This window comes from Podarcis cretensis, assembly GCF_951804945.1.
Source record: "Podarcis cretensis genome assembly, chromosome: 2".
In the NCBI taxonomy this organism is placed as follows: Eukaryota; Metazoa; Chordata; class Lepidosauria; order Squamata; family Lacertidae; genus Podarcis; species Podarcis cretensis.
The window spans coordinates 118791173-118807732 of NC_137171.1; the positions used below are offsets into that span (position 1 = coordinate 118791173).

The window sequence follows — 16560 nt, forward strand, 5'->3', positions numbered from 1 at the left end:
ACCCTACACCAATCCCGATTGGAGACCCTGACACTGTTGGCTGTCACCTTGTGTGCCTCCTTCCGGCAGCTCCTGGAGCCAAGCTGGTGCCAAACGTCTTTCTCTGCTTTCCTTTGGAGCACATCAGTGAGGCTTGTCGTCTGGGCAGCCCAGGACCTCGAGATACACTGCCCAGGCTTGCGCCCCAATGAGATCACTTTGGTGCTGCTGCTCTAAACAGAATCTGCCCTTCTTCCCTTATGGGGGTATCCAAGAGCCCGTATAGAGTCCTTAAGTGGGTTCCCTATCGGTAGGAGAAAATAACAGAGGCCAACCAGAGAATATTGAGAAGCAAAGCAGCTAGTAAGCCTGATCTTTATTAAAGCTGTTGCAACAGGGTGCTCCCCTCACACACAGGAGGACGGAGGAGGACCCAGAACAAAGGTGTGCCCGCCCTTATATAGACATTTTAAATTCCCTGCCCTGGAGCTCAAGACCACCCATCCATACATCATACATACACAACAGAAATTTGAATGTTGTTGCTTTTCCTGTCTGCCAGGTTATCTGATAATGCCTTATCTGATCGCCTTTCCTGGTAGTCTGTCCATTCCTTTGAGATAGTGATTACCCAGTTCCTGGGACAATGGGAAGGCTCCCTCACCCCTTCCCTCCTTGCAGAGAAAACATTTGGTCACTTTGGGAGTCAAAATTGTTTCAGGACGGTCCTCCCGTGCTGCTCCAGACATGTGGTCCACACATCCATGTACACATGTGGTCCACACATCCATGTACGTGCCTGGTTGGTACATTTATGAAATTTATTATATATATAAGACCTTAATTTTTTTATTACACTGCAATCACAACAGACAATGGAGAGACACTCCATTGTCTCTCAAGACAAACAGATGCTGACAACAACATTCATAGGTTCTTACAGTGGTGCCTCGCAAGACAAAATTAATCCGTTCCGTGAGGCTCTTCGTATAGCGGTTTTTTCGTCTTGAGAAGCAAGCCCTTTGACAGCTTAGCGGATTAGCGCTATTAGCAGTTTAGCGGCTTTTAGCGGATCAGCTGATAAGCGGCTTATCAGCGGATCAGCTGATAAGCGGCTTAGGGCTTAGGAAAAGGGGGGGAGGGAAAAAACCCCGCAGGAACTCGCAAGACATTTTCGTCTTGCGAAGCAAGCCCATAGGGAAATTCGTTTTGCGAAGCGCCTCCAAAATGGAAAACCCTTTCGTCTAGCGGGTTTTCCGTCTTGCGAGGCGTTCGTCTTGCGGGGCACCACTGTTATTTGTTGGCCCACATTTGGACCATTACGGACTCCAGGCAACCAGATCAACTCATTACACGCATCGTATTATATATTTTTATTATCTAGGTTGTTCACCAAAATTTAAATACTGCTTAATTGAAAAAATCTTAATTAAAAAATCTCTAGGCAGTTTACATAAAATATCTGCAAGAGGGAAGCGAAAAAACCAACAGACTTAAAAGAATAATAATATTATCTATAGAATAAGAGAGCAAGAAGAACATACATTCATAAAGATTGGAAACTGTTTATTGAGTATATGGAAAATAGTTTTGTACGGCAGCATGAAGATAAATTCAACAGAGTAAATGATTCTTTATGGATGTAATACAGTGGTGCCTCGCAAGACGAAAAGAATCCGTTCCGCGAGTCTCTTCGTCTAGCGGTTTTTTCATCTTGCGAAGCAAGCCCATTAACGGCTTAGCGGATTAGCGCTATTAGCGGTTTTAGCGGCTTATCGGCTTATCGGATAAGCGGCTTAGAAAAAGGGGGGGGGAAACCCCGCAGGAACTCGCAAGACATTTTTGTCTTGCGAAGCAAGCCCATAGGAAATTCGTTTTGCGAAGCACCTCCGAAACGGAAAACTCTTTCGTCTAGCGAGTTTTCCGTCTTGCGAGGCATTCGTCTTGGGGGCACCACTGTAGTGGGAAATTGATTTGAATGTTTATTGTAAAATATGCAGGGATGTAAGATATGTAAAATGAACCATCGAAAGAGAAGAAGGGAAGTCATTGCATATTTCCAAGTTTGCAAAATGTTTATTTGAAATTGTAAAACAGAAAAGATAATAATAATAATAATAATAATAATAATAATAATAGTAATAATAATAATATCAAAACAGATAAACAGGGTTGTTGTTGTTTTAAACGGAACCAAAAAGGCATAATGAAATTACATTTCTGATTAAGGCTTGCCTAAACAAAAACTAGGATGCGGGTGGCGCTGTGGTCTAAACCACAGAGCCTAGAGCCTTGCCGATCAGGTCAGTAGTTTGAATCCCTGTAACGGGGTGAGCTCCCATTGCTCGGTCCCAGCTCCTGCCAACCTAGCAGCTCAAAAGCATGTCAAAGTGCAAGTAGATAAATAGGTACCGCTCCGGCGGGAAGGTAAACGGCGTTTCTGTGCACTGCTCTGGTTCGCCAGAAGCGGCTTGGTCATGCTGGCCACATGACCTGGAAGCTGTACGCCGGCTCCCTTGGCCAATAAAGCGAGATGAGCGCCGCAACCCCAGAGTCGGCCACGACTGGACCTAATGGTCAGGGGTCCCTTTACATTAAACAAAAACTATATTTAAAAAGCTGACACCACTCATAATGCAAGCAAAGAGTTTCAGATAAATGGGTGCTGACACACTAAGATATCAATTCCTCGCACAACAAACATTGCAGAACAAACAAGCATTTGCAAAATTCCTTGCAGAACAAGCAAGCATTTGCAAAATTCCCCCCAAAAAAGAAAGAGAGAGTTGTTGGTTTAATAATAATAATCATCATCATCAGATAGCGCTTTGATTCCAAACCAATGCGCATGCCGTACTACAATTCCCAGAAGCCCTTGCCTTCCAAGGGGCCGGGAGGCGCGGGGACTACAATTCCCAGCATGCCCTGGCCTTTCCTGCTGGCGGCTCCCTCCCTTGCCTTTGCCCAGCTTCGGAGCACAAAGGCAGGTGGGGGGGAAGCGCTGGAGATGCAAAGGGGGTCCTGCCTGCTCCGGGTGGGTCCTGGCGCCGGTGAGTTGCAGCTGGAAGGGGAGGAACGGGGGGCGAGGAGAATTGCAAGCTCTTGTGCCAGGTTGCCAGCTTCTTCCATCAGCCTCTGCTCCTGTGCTCCTGCTCCAGCAGCAGGCTGGGGCTGCTGGAAGTTGACTGCGTTTAATTTCCCCGGCGTGGAAAGCTTCCTTTGCTTTAAAGATTATTTGCAGAAACACTGTAAAATTGTTGAATGCTCAAATGAGGTTGGAATGAAATGAAGTGGTTTTTAGCAATCAGGCTAATGAATATGTAAAAAATGGATTGAAGATTGAGGATAATATAATGTAACTATAATTTGTCAAGAGTAAGGGTTAAGATAAAACAAGGAAGGAAAGGATTTGCTGAATTAACTGTCTGAATTGGAATGCAAAGAAGGGAGGTGTGGGGAGGTCATGGAAACAAGCAAATGAACTGTAAGATATAGAAAGAGGGATTTATTTTTAACTGTTTTTTTTATTTCTTTTATGTAACTGTTTTTGCTTTTTTCTGTATGTTCGTTTTTTCTTATTTCATGTTTTTCTTTTTGTACCCTATTGGAAACTTTAATAAATATCATTTTTTAAAAAAGGAAAAAAGGAAAGCTTCCATTGCTGATTTCTGAAGACCAGCCTGCTTTTAAAAGGCAGAAAAACAAGCCAGGACATTCCTCCGTCCGTATCTGGGCCTTAACTTGGAAAAGAGGGAGATGTTTTAATCTGTTCCAGCAAAACAAGGTGCGCACAAAATTTGGAGGTGGCATAGAAACCCAACTGGTTTATTTATTTATTAAAGTAACTTTTTATTGGATTTTATAAACAAGGACCATAGGAATAATGAATGGTATAGTTGAAAAGACCAGGTCTTTTAATGTCATTTGTACATCGCAAAAATAGCATAATAAATTTGCAAAATTCCTTGCAGAACAAGCAAGCATTTGCAAAATTCCCCCCAAAAAGAAAGAGAGAGTTGTTGGTTTAATAATAATAATAATCATCATCAGATAGCCCTTTGATTCCAAACCAATGCGCATGCCGTACTACAATTCCCAGAAGCGCTTGCCTTCCAAGGGGCCGGGAGGCGCGAGGACTACAATTCCCAGCATGCCCTGGCAACACATGATTCATTATTAGTGGTCAATGTACAAGTCCTTGGTTTAAACCAGGCACCCCCCAACTTGGCCCGCCAGATGTTTTGGGACCACAGTTCCCATCACCCCTGACCACTGGTCCTGTTAGCTAGGGATGATGGGAGTTGTAGTCCCAAAACATCTGGCCAAGTTTGGGGTGCCTGGTTTAAATAAACCAAGTGGAGTGGATTAAATTAAAACAGCATGTGGAAACAGGATAGAACTGCTTGTCTCTGTTTTGTTTAAAGCTTTTAAACCCCACTGTTGTTGTTTTTAAATAATTTTTTATTACGTTTTTCATTTAACAATCCAATCATATCACATTAGTTATTCCAAATTATACCAATACATATCATAAAATCCAAATATTTTGCCAAATTTTAAATTTTTGTTTGTGGTTCCCATGCTTCGAGTTCAGTAAGGGTCCAATCATCTCATATTTCTGCTGCTTTTAATATTCACAAGTCCCATCTTCCAATCTTCTTGTTGTTATCGTTTTTCTTCTTAATAACCTCTGAGTTGTTTCCACTGGCAAGTTAAAGCAAGCATTATTGTGTTTCTGTGTGAACTTTGTAAGGCTCTCCCTTGTAAACCCCACTGTTTTTAAAGTGCCACAAGTAAGTATGAATTCTTTTTTTCCAATTTCCAATTCCCACATACGGTTGTATATTGCTGTAATATACTGTAATATACAGTTCTTATAGAACCATTTATAAATGTAGCAGGCGATTAAGTCATACTTAATACATCCATAATTCACTGCTTTCATGAAAATGTAGAGGACTGAGCTTTTGATTCTCTGTCCCACCCTGCCCCAAAATCAAACATTACTTTGAGCTTTGCAAAATACTTTTTGAGATATTCAGTTTTCACAAATAGGGAGAGAGGGCTGTTGGACTGAGGTTCTGCTCGTGGGCTTCCCATTGTGTTTCCAGGTCAGCCACTGTAAGAACAAGTTGCGGCCTCATCCAGTAAGGGGCTTTTTATGTTTGTATATTCTTAATCCTGTACCTGGAGTGCCTGTCATGTTCTGGTCATGGGGTCACAAAGAGTCGGACACGACTAAACGACTAAACAACAACAACAAAATTCTTAATCCATAAAATGTAGCTCAGTTCCCCCAACCCGCAAATAACAGAAATCTCTTTTTTAAAGATCCCTCACAGTACCGAATGACGTCCTCAGTTGAACCTGGATCCCCCCCTTTTTCCGAAGGGAGAGGAGAAGATACTCTGGTGGAGTCAGCTCAGGTAGGAAATTTTTGGATGAGGATGGGTCAAAAAGTCCTAGAGTTAAATGTCTCTGAGTCCTTTGCAGTGTACTCGACTTCTTCAGATATGGGAGCTAGGAATTATACCTCTCTGGTACATAAAGTTCAGCTCCCAAGTAGGGCTGGGCGATATATCATCCAAAACCGGTTTGAAGTCCATATCACAATACCTGTTTCATAACTTTTGACCTGGCGATATATCGCGAATCATGATGTGTGTTAGGGCTGAGCGATGTCTGGCTTTCACCAGCTAAACATTGTGATATACTGATATATCATGATGCCCAAAATAAGGATGTAACTATGTAGAGCTGAATGGAATAATGTCCAGAAAACGGCTGCTACTTAGGGGTCTAAAACAGGCATAGGCAAACTTGGCCCTCCAGATGTTTTCGGACTACAATTCCCATCATCCCTGATCACTGGTCCTGTTAGCTAGGGGTGATGGGAGTTGTAGTCCCAAAACATCTGGAGGGCTGAGTTTGCCTATGCCTGGTCTAAAACCTATATATTTTTGCTTGGCTTTAACATAATGTTACAACTGTTATTTTACAGTACAGAGTAACAGGGGCAGAAGGAATCAGGAGATAAGCGATGACCGGCTTCACGGTTTTTTACAGAGCACATGCACACATCATGATTTGCGAAACAGAGAAAATTTGAAGAAATCTGATATTATTTTACAGACTGGTTGCAGTACCACCAACTAAATGATATTTTCAAAATAGGTTGGAAAAATGGGTTTGCGACAGAGGTATCGAGGATGGAAAAAGACATATTACAGGATAAAAAGAAAATACTATCTAAAATGCACAGAATTCTGCTAGATTGGGAAGTTAAAGTAGTAGTTAAGGATGTGATAATTAAATGATCAAAAGATTTTGGTTACTCTATTCAGATGGCCGCTTGGGAAAATTTATGGAACAAAGATCTAAAGTTTACTGCTTGTTATACACTAAAGGAAAACTTTATGAAAATGTTCTCTAGATGGTACATGACCGCCAGCAAATTGCCCAAAATGTGCAAAAACAAATTCAAACATGCTGGAGGTGCAAATAAGGGGAGGGAACAATGTACCATATTTGGTGGGGCTGTGAAAAAATTAAGAACATTTTGGATATTGTATATGAAGAGCTAAAAAAATGTTTAAACAAACATTTGCGAAAAAACTGGAAGCCTGCCTAAAGTAGCTTGTCTCACTGCTTGATAGTAGGGCTGACGCTGAACGAAAACAGGAAAGGCTGATAGAGGGAGGAGGGGAGGGAAGAAAGAGAGGAAGGCATATACCGTATTTTTCGCTCTATAAGACGCACCAGACCACAACACGCACCTAGTTTTTGGAGGAGGAAAACAAGAAAAAAAATATTCTGAATCTCCCCACGTGCACAAGTTGTTATTTATGTGTCGTTTTTACCCGTATGGGCCTATGGCCGTAAATAAAATTACTTACTTACTATTCTGAATCTCAGAAGCCAGAACAGCAAGAGGGATCACTGCACAGTGAAAGCAGCAATCCCTCTTGCTGTTCTGGCTTCTGGGATAGCTGCGCAGCCTGCATTCGCTCCATAAGACCCACAGACATTTTCCCTTACTTTTTAGGAGGGAAAAAGTGAGTCTTATAGAGCAAAAAATAAGGTAAATTTACAAGGGGTGCCTTCTAAGCAAAGTATTTTTAAATAATAATAATAATAATAATAATAATAATAATAATTTATTTGTACCCTGCCATCTGGCTGGGTCTCCCCAGCCACTCTGGGCGGCTTCCAGCAAAGATTAAAAATACATTAAAATGTCACACATTAAAAACTTCCCAGAACAGGGCTGCCTTCAGATGTCTTCTAAATGTCAGGTAGTTGTTTATTTCTTCGACACCTGATAGGTCAGCTAAGTGTAGAATGCGGCACACGTCATTTGGGCGCCGTCTGCACTATGCATTTAAAGCTGTATCATACCACTTTAAACTGTTATGCCTTCCCCAAAGGATCCTGGGAACTCTACTTTGTTAAGGACGCAGACAGCTGCAAGGAGACCCCAGTTCTCTTCCCAGAGCTGCACTTCCCAGACTGGTTTAACAAGCAACCCCAGGAAACTCTGGGAACCACTGATCTGTGAGGAAAATAAGTGTCTCCAGGGACGCGGGTGGCGCTGTGGTCTAAACCACAGAGCCTAGGTCTTGCTGATCAGAAGGTCGGTGGTTCGAATCCCCGCGACGGGGTGAGCTCCCATTGCTCGGTCCCTGCTCCTGCAAACCTAGCAGTTTGAAAGCACGTCAAAGTGCAAGTAGATAAATAGGTCTCTGGTGGGAAAGTAAACGGTGTTTCCTTTTTTTTATATAATAATTTTTATTAGTTTTCCAATTTTAAAACAAAACAACCACAACAACATAAAAAACATCAATCAATACAGACAAACACACAAATATAAATTCTTAACCTCATTTTCCTAAGCCTCCTTTCTCGGACTTCCCCATACCTCACCCTTTTTGCATCCTTATTTTACAATTTTTCAGCAACCCTTTTAGCCAATTAAATTTAAGTTTATTATCTTTCTCAATTTCAACTTAAATCCTCAAACATTTTCAGCTGCAATTCTGCATCTTCCTTCCCCTTGACATTTTAACACTCATCAATATTGTGACAGTTCTTAAGATAAGCTTTGAACTTCTTCCAGTCTTCCTCCACCGTCTCCTTCTCTTGGTCACGGATTCTGCCGGTCATTTCTGCCAGTCCCATAAAGTCAATCACTTTCGTCTGCCATTCTTCCAGTGTGGGGAGTTCTTGTGTCTTCCAATACTTTGCTAGAAGAATCCTTGCTGCTGTAGTGGCGTACATAAAAAAAGTCCTATCCTTCCTTAACACCAATTGGCCGACCATGCCCAAGAGGAATGTCTCTGGTTTCTTGTGAAAAGTACATTTAAGTACCTTCTTAATTTCATTATAAATCATTTCCCAAAAGGCTTTAATCTTTGGGCAGGTTCACCAAAGATGAAAGAAGGTACCTTCAGTCTCATTACATTTCCAACATTTATTATTGGGCAGATGATAAATCTTCGCTAGCTTAACTGGGGTCATGTACCACCTGTAAATCATTTTCATAATATTTTCTCTTAGGGCATTACATGCCGTAAATTTAATACCGGTGGTCCATAACTGTTCCCAGTCAGCAAACATAATGTCATGTCCAACGTCCTGTGCCCATTTAATCATGGCTGATTTAACTGTCTCATCTATTGTATTCCACTTCAGCAACAAATTGTACATTCTTGATACATTCTTAGTATTGGGTTCTAGCAATTCTGTTTCCAATTTCGATTTCTCCACCTGGAAGCCAATTTTCCTGTCTTGTTTAAAAGTTTCCATTGTTTGGTAATAATGAAGCCAATCTCGCACTTTGGGCTTTAATTTCTCAAAACTCTGTAGTTTAAATTCACCGCTTTCTTGTTCTAAAATTTCAGAGTATTTTGGCCATTTGGATTCCATATTAAGTTTCTTCACCTCCTTAGCCTCCATAGGTGATAACCACCTAGGAGTTTTATTTTCCAACAAATCCTTGTACCGAATCCAAACATTATATAATGCTTTCCTAACAATATGGTTTTTAAAACCCTTATGAACTTTAACCTTGTCATACCATAAATATGCATGCCAACCAAACCTATTATCAAATCCTTCCAAATCCAGAATATCTGCATTCTCAAGAAGTAGCCAATCTTTCAACCAGCAGAAAGCTGCCGATTCATAGTACAGTCTCAAATCCGGCAGGGCAAACCCCCCTCTTTCTTTTGCATCAGTAAGTATCTTAAATTTTATTCTGGGCTTTTTGCCCTGCCAGATGAATTTAGATATATCTTTCTGCCACTTCTTGAAACAATCCAGTTTATCCACAATTTGTAATGTCTGAAACAAAAATAACATTCTGGGCAATACATTCATTTTAATCACTGCAATTCGGCCTAACAAGGAAAGCTTCAAATTCGACCATATTTCTAGATCTTTCTTTACCTCTGTCCAACATTTGTCATAATTGTCTTTGAATAAGTTCACATTTTTAGATGTCATGTTAATCCCCAAATATTTTACTTTCTTTGCCACCATTTTGGAATCTCTCTCTTTCAACATTTGTTAAGTTTTTTTCCAGAACTTTAGTTTTTTGTTTGTTCAACTTGAATCCTGCCACCGTGCACTGCTCTGGTTTGCCAGAAGCAGCTTAGTCGTCCGTGACTGGACCTAACGGTCAGGGGTACCTTTACCTTTACTAATTCAAGTTGCCATGAAGCTCACAGGCTGACCTGGTGCCAGTCCTTGCGTCTCAGCCATTTAACCTACCTCGCAGGGTTGTTTTGATGAAGAATTGAGAAGCGGGGGAACCGTGTCTGCCACCTCGGGTCCCTCAGATTTTGCTTTCTTCTTGCAGGGCCCGTTGACCTTTGAAGACGTGGCCGTATATTTCACGGAAGGGCAGGCGGCTCTGCTGAACCCGGTCCAAAGGGCCTTGTACCGGGAAGTCATGCTGGAGAATTATGGGAATGTGTCTTCGCTGGGTAAGGAAGGCGGCAGTGCCTTGATAAAATCTTAAAATGGAAAGCGTAACCAAGGTTGTAGAGCAGCCTTGGCCTACCATATCGTTGGACTACAACTTCCATCATCCCTGACCATTCGCCACGCTAGCTGGGACTGATTGGAGCTATAGTCCAAACCATCTGTAGGGCACCAGGTTGGGGAAGGCTGATGAATAGGGTAACCCTTGTGGTCTGCCTAAGAATGTAAATGCATTTTCTGAATTATTTTGGCATTGCACAGCCAAACGTTCACTCTGAAATTATGGCTAAACATTCATTCATCCTGAAATGATGGCTGAAAGCAAAGGAAAATGTTTTATGCTGAGTCAGATGACGGGTCCACCTCGCTCAGTGTTGTCTGGCAGAAGCTCTCCAGTATTTCAGGCAATATTTCAGCTCTCCAGAGGCCCCGATATCTCCCAGCCTTAACTGGAGATGTTGGGGATTGAACCTGTGACCTTCTGCATGCCAAGCAGATGCTGTTCCATTGAGCTAAGGGCCTCCCGTATAAGAGCGTGTGAATTTTTTTCTTATTAAGCGCTAAGTAGGCATATACAGAGGGGACATGGGTGGCGCTGTGGGTTAAACCACAGAGCCTAGGACTTGCCGATCAGAAGGTCGGCGGTTCGAATCCCCACGACGGGGTGAGCTCCCATTTCTCGGTCCCAGCTCCTGCCCACCTAGCAGTTCAAAAGCACGTCAAAGTGCAAGTAGATAAATAGGTACCACTCCAGCGGGAAGCGGGCGTTTCCGTGCGCTGCTCTGGTTGGCCAGAAGGGGCTTAGTCATGCTGGCCACATGACCCGGAAGCTGTACACCAGCTCTCTCGGCCAATAAAGTGAGATGAGCACCGCAACCCCAGAGTCAGCCACGACTGGACCTAATGGTCAGGGGTCCCTTTATCTTTAGGCATATACAGAGTTTTTATACATAGACACTATCAGCAAAGTTGACTCAGTATAAACTCTCCTTTTGCATAACCTGGAGTTAAACCTCAGTAAAGAAGAAAAGAAAAGAAGTAATGAAAGGAAATAAAGGAAGGGAGAAAGGGGAGAAAATAGTACATTTGTGTAAGCTTCCTTTTCTGCTCCTGTTGTTTTGTTTAATGGAAAGAGTGAATTGCATGAAAATTAAAATTTGCAGCCAGGCAAAATGAAAGATTAAATGGTTGCATAGGCTTAGTCTTGTTAAGTTTATGCATATATATATATATATATATATATATATATATATATATATATATGTGTGTGTGTAAAAAAAAACCCAGTCTGCCAGTTGTGACCTTGATTTCCCCCCTCGTTCTTTCCCAAGAAGGATTTCCAGTCCTCAAGCCTGACCTCATCTTCCGGCTAGAGCAAGGGGAAGACATGTGGGTGCCCGATTCTCAGGGGATGGAAGAAACCGTGATCTTCAACACACACACAGGTAAGGGGCTTGGGATAAGTTGGGGATTCCGCCCCCCGACCCTCAACAATTAGCAGTTGCCTGAAAATGTTTCATTTCCTCTCCCTCCCCCTCCAACTGCCTGAGAGTGTGGGATGGGAGGACCCACCAATTTTGCTTCTCTTCTCATTTTTCTGATCTTCAATTTCGTTCTCCACATTCCTGCAGCAAATCTGCCAATTTTGTTTCTTTTATAAAAAATCCTCTTGGAAATTATTTCTCCTAATAAGACACAAATTTGCCTGCCGTTTAGACCAACGTACCCATTTTTGCAAGCCACTGTGTTGCATTTTGGCATGCTATTTTCGCAAACATATTGATTATTATGCCCAAGTTTACCTCATATATTCCTTTTTCTAAACGTCGGTGGGAGAACTGCATCATGAAATTTGGACAAGTGTGCATTTCAAAGGGTGGCTGCGTCTTATGTTCTCATACTGTCTCGGGAAGCATAAATTTGGCTTTAAATGGGAACGGAATGGGATTTCTGCCCCGTCCCTAAAAGGGATTCTAGGCCTCTGTGGAGCATTTGTGGGGTGCCCCATGGAACACAAGTGGGAAGACCCTCTAGCGAAGGGCCATATTCCCTTGTGACAGCCTTCTGGGGGCCTCATGCCAGTGGAGGGTGTGGCCAGGGACAAAGTGGGTGGAGCCAAAGTTAAAAGTGGGCGGGCCAACAGACGTCCATCTACGTTCCATACAAGACATCTTTCCGTCCTCTATTCAGGCGAGCAAAAGGCATTACAGTGGAGCGACGTCATAAGCACATTTAACGCACACGAATTCAACTCCATGTACCTGTCGAAACAAGGCGTGGGCGACTGTCAGAGCCAAGTGTGGGCGGTTCCAGCTAGTGAGCCGTCTTGGGGTGAGCGCGAGTGCGATTTCCTGGCTGAGCACACCGTCCTTCAAGGACAGTATTCATCATATCCCATGGCCCCTAGACGCAAGCTAGCTGCCTGCAGGTCACCCGGAGGGCAGCGCAAGAAGCAGCGATCTGTTCCGACGCTGGAGGAGAAAGTGGCCGTGTTAGATTTATTGAGGACCGGCATGTCCGTCTCCAAAGTGGCCCGCGTATATGGCCGCAATGAATCCAGCATCCGTGCCATTAAAGTTCGAGAGAGAGAAATCCGTCAAGCCGTGGCCTCCGGGGCTCCCATAACGGCTAAGGTGACGAGCCAAGTTCGCGATCAGACTTTGGTGAAGGCGGAAAAGGCTTTGTACCTGTGGCTGGAAGACATGAACGGCCAAGGCCTTCCCGTCGACGGCAACATGATGCGAGAAAAAGCTCTTGACCTGTACGCGCTGTTCAAGCCTCTTACCAGAGAGGGGCGGCCTGTTGACGAGAAGGAGTTCAAAGCCAGCCAAGGTTGGCTCAACAGTTTCAGGAACCGCTTCAACCTGAAAAACGGGCAGAGCCCTGGCGATGCTGCACCCACCAACAAACAAGCAGCGAAGCCCTACTCCAAACAGTTAAAGAAACTGATAGAAGAAAAGGGATATCTCCCGGAACAAGTTTTCAACGCTGGCGAGACAGGGCTCTTCTGGAAGAAAATGCCCAGCCGCACGTACATTTCGAAAGCAGAAAGACAGGCGGCCCAAGACCGTGTGATGTTGTTGTTTTGTTGCAACGCAGCCGGGCATTTAATAAAGCCCGGTCTGCTCTGTGGTTCTGCAAATCCTCGTGTCCTAAAAGGCAAGGACAAACACCTCCTGCCTGTGTTCTGGCAATCGAGCAAAAAGGCCTGGGTGACGGCAGCAATATTCCTGGATTGGTTCCACCGATGCTTCGTTCCGGAGGTCAAGCGGTACCTCGAAGAGAAAGGAATCGACTTTAAGGTGTTGCTGATTGTCGACGATTCTCCTGGCCACCCTGAGGGAGTCCGGTTTGCGCATAGCGACGTCGAAGTTGTCTTTCTGCCCTATAGCACCACCTCCGCCATCCAGCCTCTCGACCAAGGCGTAGTTCGCTGCTTCAAGGCCAAGTACACGAGTCTTATGTTCTCGCGGGTCTGCAACGCTCTGGACGCCGATCCCAGCCTCAGCGCGGCCGAGCGTTGGAAGTCCTTCAACATTGCCGATTGCATCACTTATGTCAAACAAGCCACGGATGCGATCGAGCCGGAAACGGTCAACGCGTGTTGGCGAAACCTGTGGAAGAAATGTGTGAATGATTTCAGGGGTTTCCCAACCATTCACCACGAAGTGGAACGCATCGTTCGGGTGGCCAGGCAATTGGGCGGCGATGGCTTCAGCGACATCCTTGAGGAAGAAATAGAAGAATTAATCGAGGGCCATAGAGGAACGTCGGCTAGCGAAGAGCCCGAGGACCTGTTAAAATTGGAAGAGGAAGATGACGACGAGCAGGAAGAGCCGGCAAGTTGGAACCTTCCCAAATTTGCCGAGGTGTTTCAAGCGGCAAAGCGCTTGAACGATTTGATTTCGGAATACGATCCCTCCATGGAGCAGAGCCTCAAAATCACATGTGGCATCGCGGAAGCCTTGAGGCCCTACCGAGAAATGTTTGAGCAGCTGAAGAGGCAGCAGCGGCAGTTGCCGGTCGCCATGTTGTTCTCGAAAAAAAAACCGGCAGCGGATGAGCCCTTGCAACCGACTCTTTGCGCGGACACAGAGCCAGCCGCCTTGTGTGTGACTCACTCTCCATCACGCAAGCCTGGACCATTTTCTGCCGGATCGGCATCAGACCCTTGTGACGCCTCAGCAATGATGTCAGGAGAACAGAAAGACAAATCGCCCGAGTGTGTACAGCGGCCCTCTTCATTGTTTCATCCTCAACGTATACAGGTGTGTACCGCAGTGTGCTTTATGGGCGGTTTAAGGGATTTTCAAGGGTAATTTTGACTATACGAATTTTTTGCCTTAGGCGCCGAGTTCGGAGCCTAATCCCCGTGTTAGATGCGATTTCATGGTATTATAGCTTGAGGATACATGGGGCGAAGGCCCTCAAGAGGATGTGGGGCAGGTTTATGAAGGAGGAGGTGTAGCCTGGTGAAACGCATGGGGGCTGGCTGGATACAGGGGCCAGAGTTTTCCAACTTCTGGGTTAAAATATTGCAATTACTATAGAGCTCCAGGTTCAAATCCCCAGTCGGCTGTGAAGGCCACTGAGCAATTCTGGGGCATTCACACGTGCTGCCTGAGCTGCCTCACAGAGTTTTTGTGAGGAGAAAATTGAGAGGTGGGGGGAAAGAAGTATGTACCATGCCCTGAGTCTTCTGCAGAGAAGGCAAGGTGTCCCCATAATGAACAAATAAATGCTATGCTCACCAAAATGTACGTTTCTTTTGTATTTGTTTGCAGTGGCTTGGCTCCTCCGATAAGATCAAGGAGCTTCATGGGACTGTTTCCCTCCCCTTCTCTTCCTCCCTGACCCACCTGGCAATGTCTGCCGCCTCATGATGGCTTCTTTTTTACCAAGAGATGGGCAGATTCTGCTCCTCAGCTAAGGCAAACCTTTTTACCCCTTCTCATTTGCCCACCCTTATCCCTCCACCCAAGGATGGCAAGGAATGGGTTGTTTATCCTTGTACCAAGTCTGAAAGGGTCTTAATGGTTTATATATGGTTTTCTTTTCTCCTTTCTGTATCTCTTAGTACAGGCACCACCAACATTTTTGGAGCTGGTGGGTGTATTTGGAATGCTGTGGTCACAAAATGGCTGCCACCGGGGGCATGCTTGAGATAAAATGGTTGCCACATATAAAAGAACGGGGTGGGGGCGGGGATGAAACCGGACAGGGAAGCTCTGCCATCGGCTGCACCACCAATGGGCGTAATGTGCTTTTTACTGATCATAGAGTTGTAGAGTTGGAAGGGACCCAAGGGTCATCTAGTCCAACCCCCTGCAATGCTCTGTTTGACATTCCGGTTGAGTTTCAGGGCACTTCCAGACAGCCACTATTTGGGGGTGGGATTCAGGAATGAGATTATGGTGGATCTGGAGCTCTGGTGCAATAAACCCTCCACTCCCAGCTTTACCCACATTTCCACTTTGAACTGTCATTTTCCTCTCAGTTTCCCTCCATCCCTGCTAATAATAAAAACATTGATGGGGAAACTCTTTGTTTTTCTGTTCAGTTCAGAAGAAGCGGGAGGCTGGGTGCCCAGTCATGGCATCCGATAAAATGTGGGTCTGCTTGAGGGGGCCCATTTAATGTAGGAGAGGCTGATGTGGATTTTTGAAGCGGTATTTTCTCAGCAGGCACCATAGGAAGTACTGGTGGGCACACGTGGGCACCATGTTGGCGACCCTTGCCTTGCCCATTTTCTGAGGTTGCTTCTTACAAGGATCAGCAGTGAATCCCTGTCTTATGTTTTTTGCTCTTTTCTCCTTACAGGCGACTCCGGGAAGAGGCATTCATACCCGGAGTGCAGCCGGCGTTTTGCTTGGAAATCATCTCTCGCCAGACACCAGAGAATCCACGTAGGAGAGATACCCTACAACTGCTTGGAGAGTGGGAAGGGTTTCCCCCAGGAGGCAGAACTCGAGACCCATCGGAGAGCCCGCCCGGAAGAGAAACCCTATAGGTGCCAGGAGTGTGGGAAATGTTTTGTTTACAAATCGAAACTCGTTGTGCATCAGAGGGCCCACACGGGAGAGAAACCCTACGAGTGCGCGGCGTGCGGGAAAGGCTTCGCTTACAAGTCTTGCCTCGTGAGTCATCAGAGGCTCCACACCGGAGAGAAACCGTACGGATGTCCGGAGTGTGGGAAAAGCTTCACTCAGCAGTCTGCTTTTGTGATACACCGGAGAAGCCACACGGGAGAGAAGCTCTACAAATGCGCCGAGTGCTGCAAATCTTTCCCTCAGCTCTCCGACCTGGTGAACCACCGGAGGGTCCACACGGGCGAGAAGCCGTATAAATGCACCGAGTGTGGTAAATCTTTTGCCCAGTGCTCGGCCCTTGTGATCCACCACAGGGTCCACATCGGGGAGAAACCCTACACGTGCCTGGAGTGCGGGAAAGGGTTCCCACAGCAGTCGGAGCTTGCAAAACACTGGAGGACCCACACGGGAGAGAAGCCCTATACCTGCCAGGAGTGTGGGAAAGGTTTTCTTCAACAGGCTCACCTCAGCGGACACCAGAGAACCCACTCGGGCGAGAAACCCTACG

The 16560-nt window shown here is 45.0% G+C and overlaps 1 protein-coding gene across 4 annotated transcripts; it reads left to right on the top strand.

Moving 5' to 3' along the window:
* Positions 1-2341: 2341 nt before the first annotated feature.
* LOC307206452 (tigger transposable element-derived protein 1-like) lies at positions 2342-16018 on the top strand. 4 transcript variants are annotated; one of them, XM_079959741.1, is made up of 6 exons: positions 2342-3029; positions 5311-5405; positions 9839-9965; positions 11298-11408; positions 12154-14231; positions 14748-15116. In XM_079959741.1, the coding sequence occupies exons 1-6, from the start codon at positions 2822-2824 to the stop codon at positions 14844-14846; spliced, it is 2718 nt and encodes a 905-aa protein (XP_079815867.1). In that variant the 5' UTR covers positions 2342-2821; the 3' UTR covers positions 14847-15116. The 4 variants fall into 4 exon arrangements, with proteins under 4 accessions (XP_079815867.1, XP_079815866.1, XP_079815868.1 ...); XM_079959740.1 differs by having other exon boundaries at positions 2343-3029; positions 11295-11408; XM_079959742.1 differs by lacking the exon at positions 14748-15116 and adding an exon at positions 15784-16018 and having other exon boundaries at positions 2344-3029; positions 11295-11408.
* Positions 16019-16560: the final 542 nt, after the last annotated feature.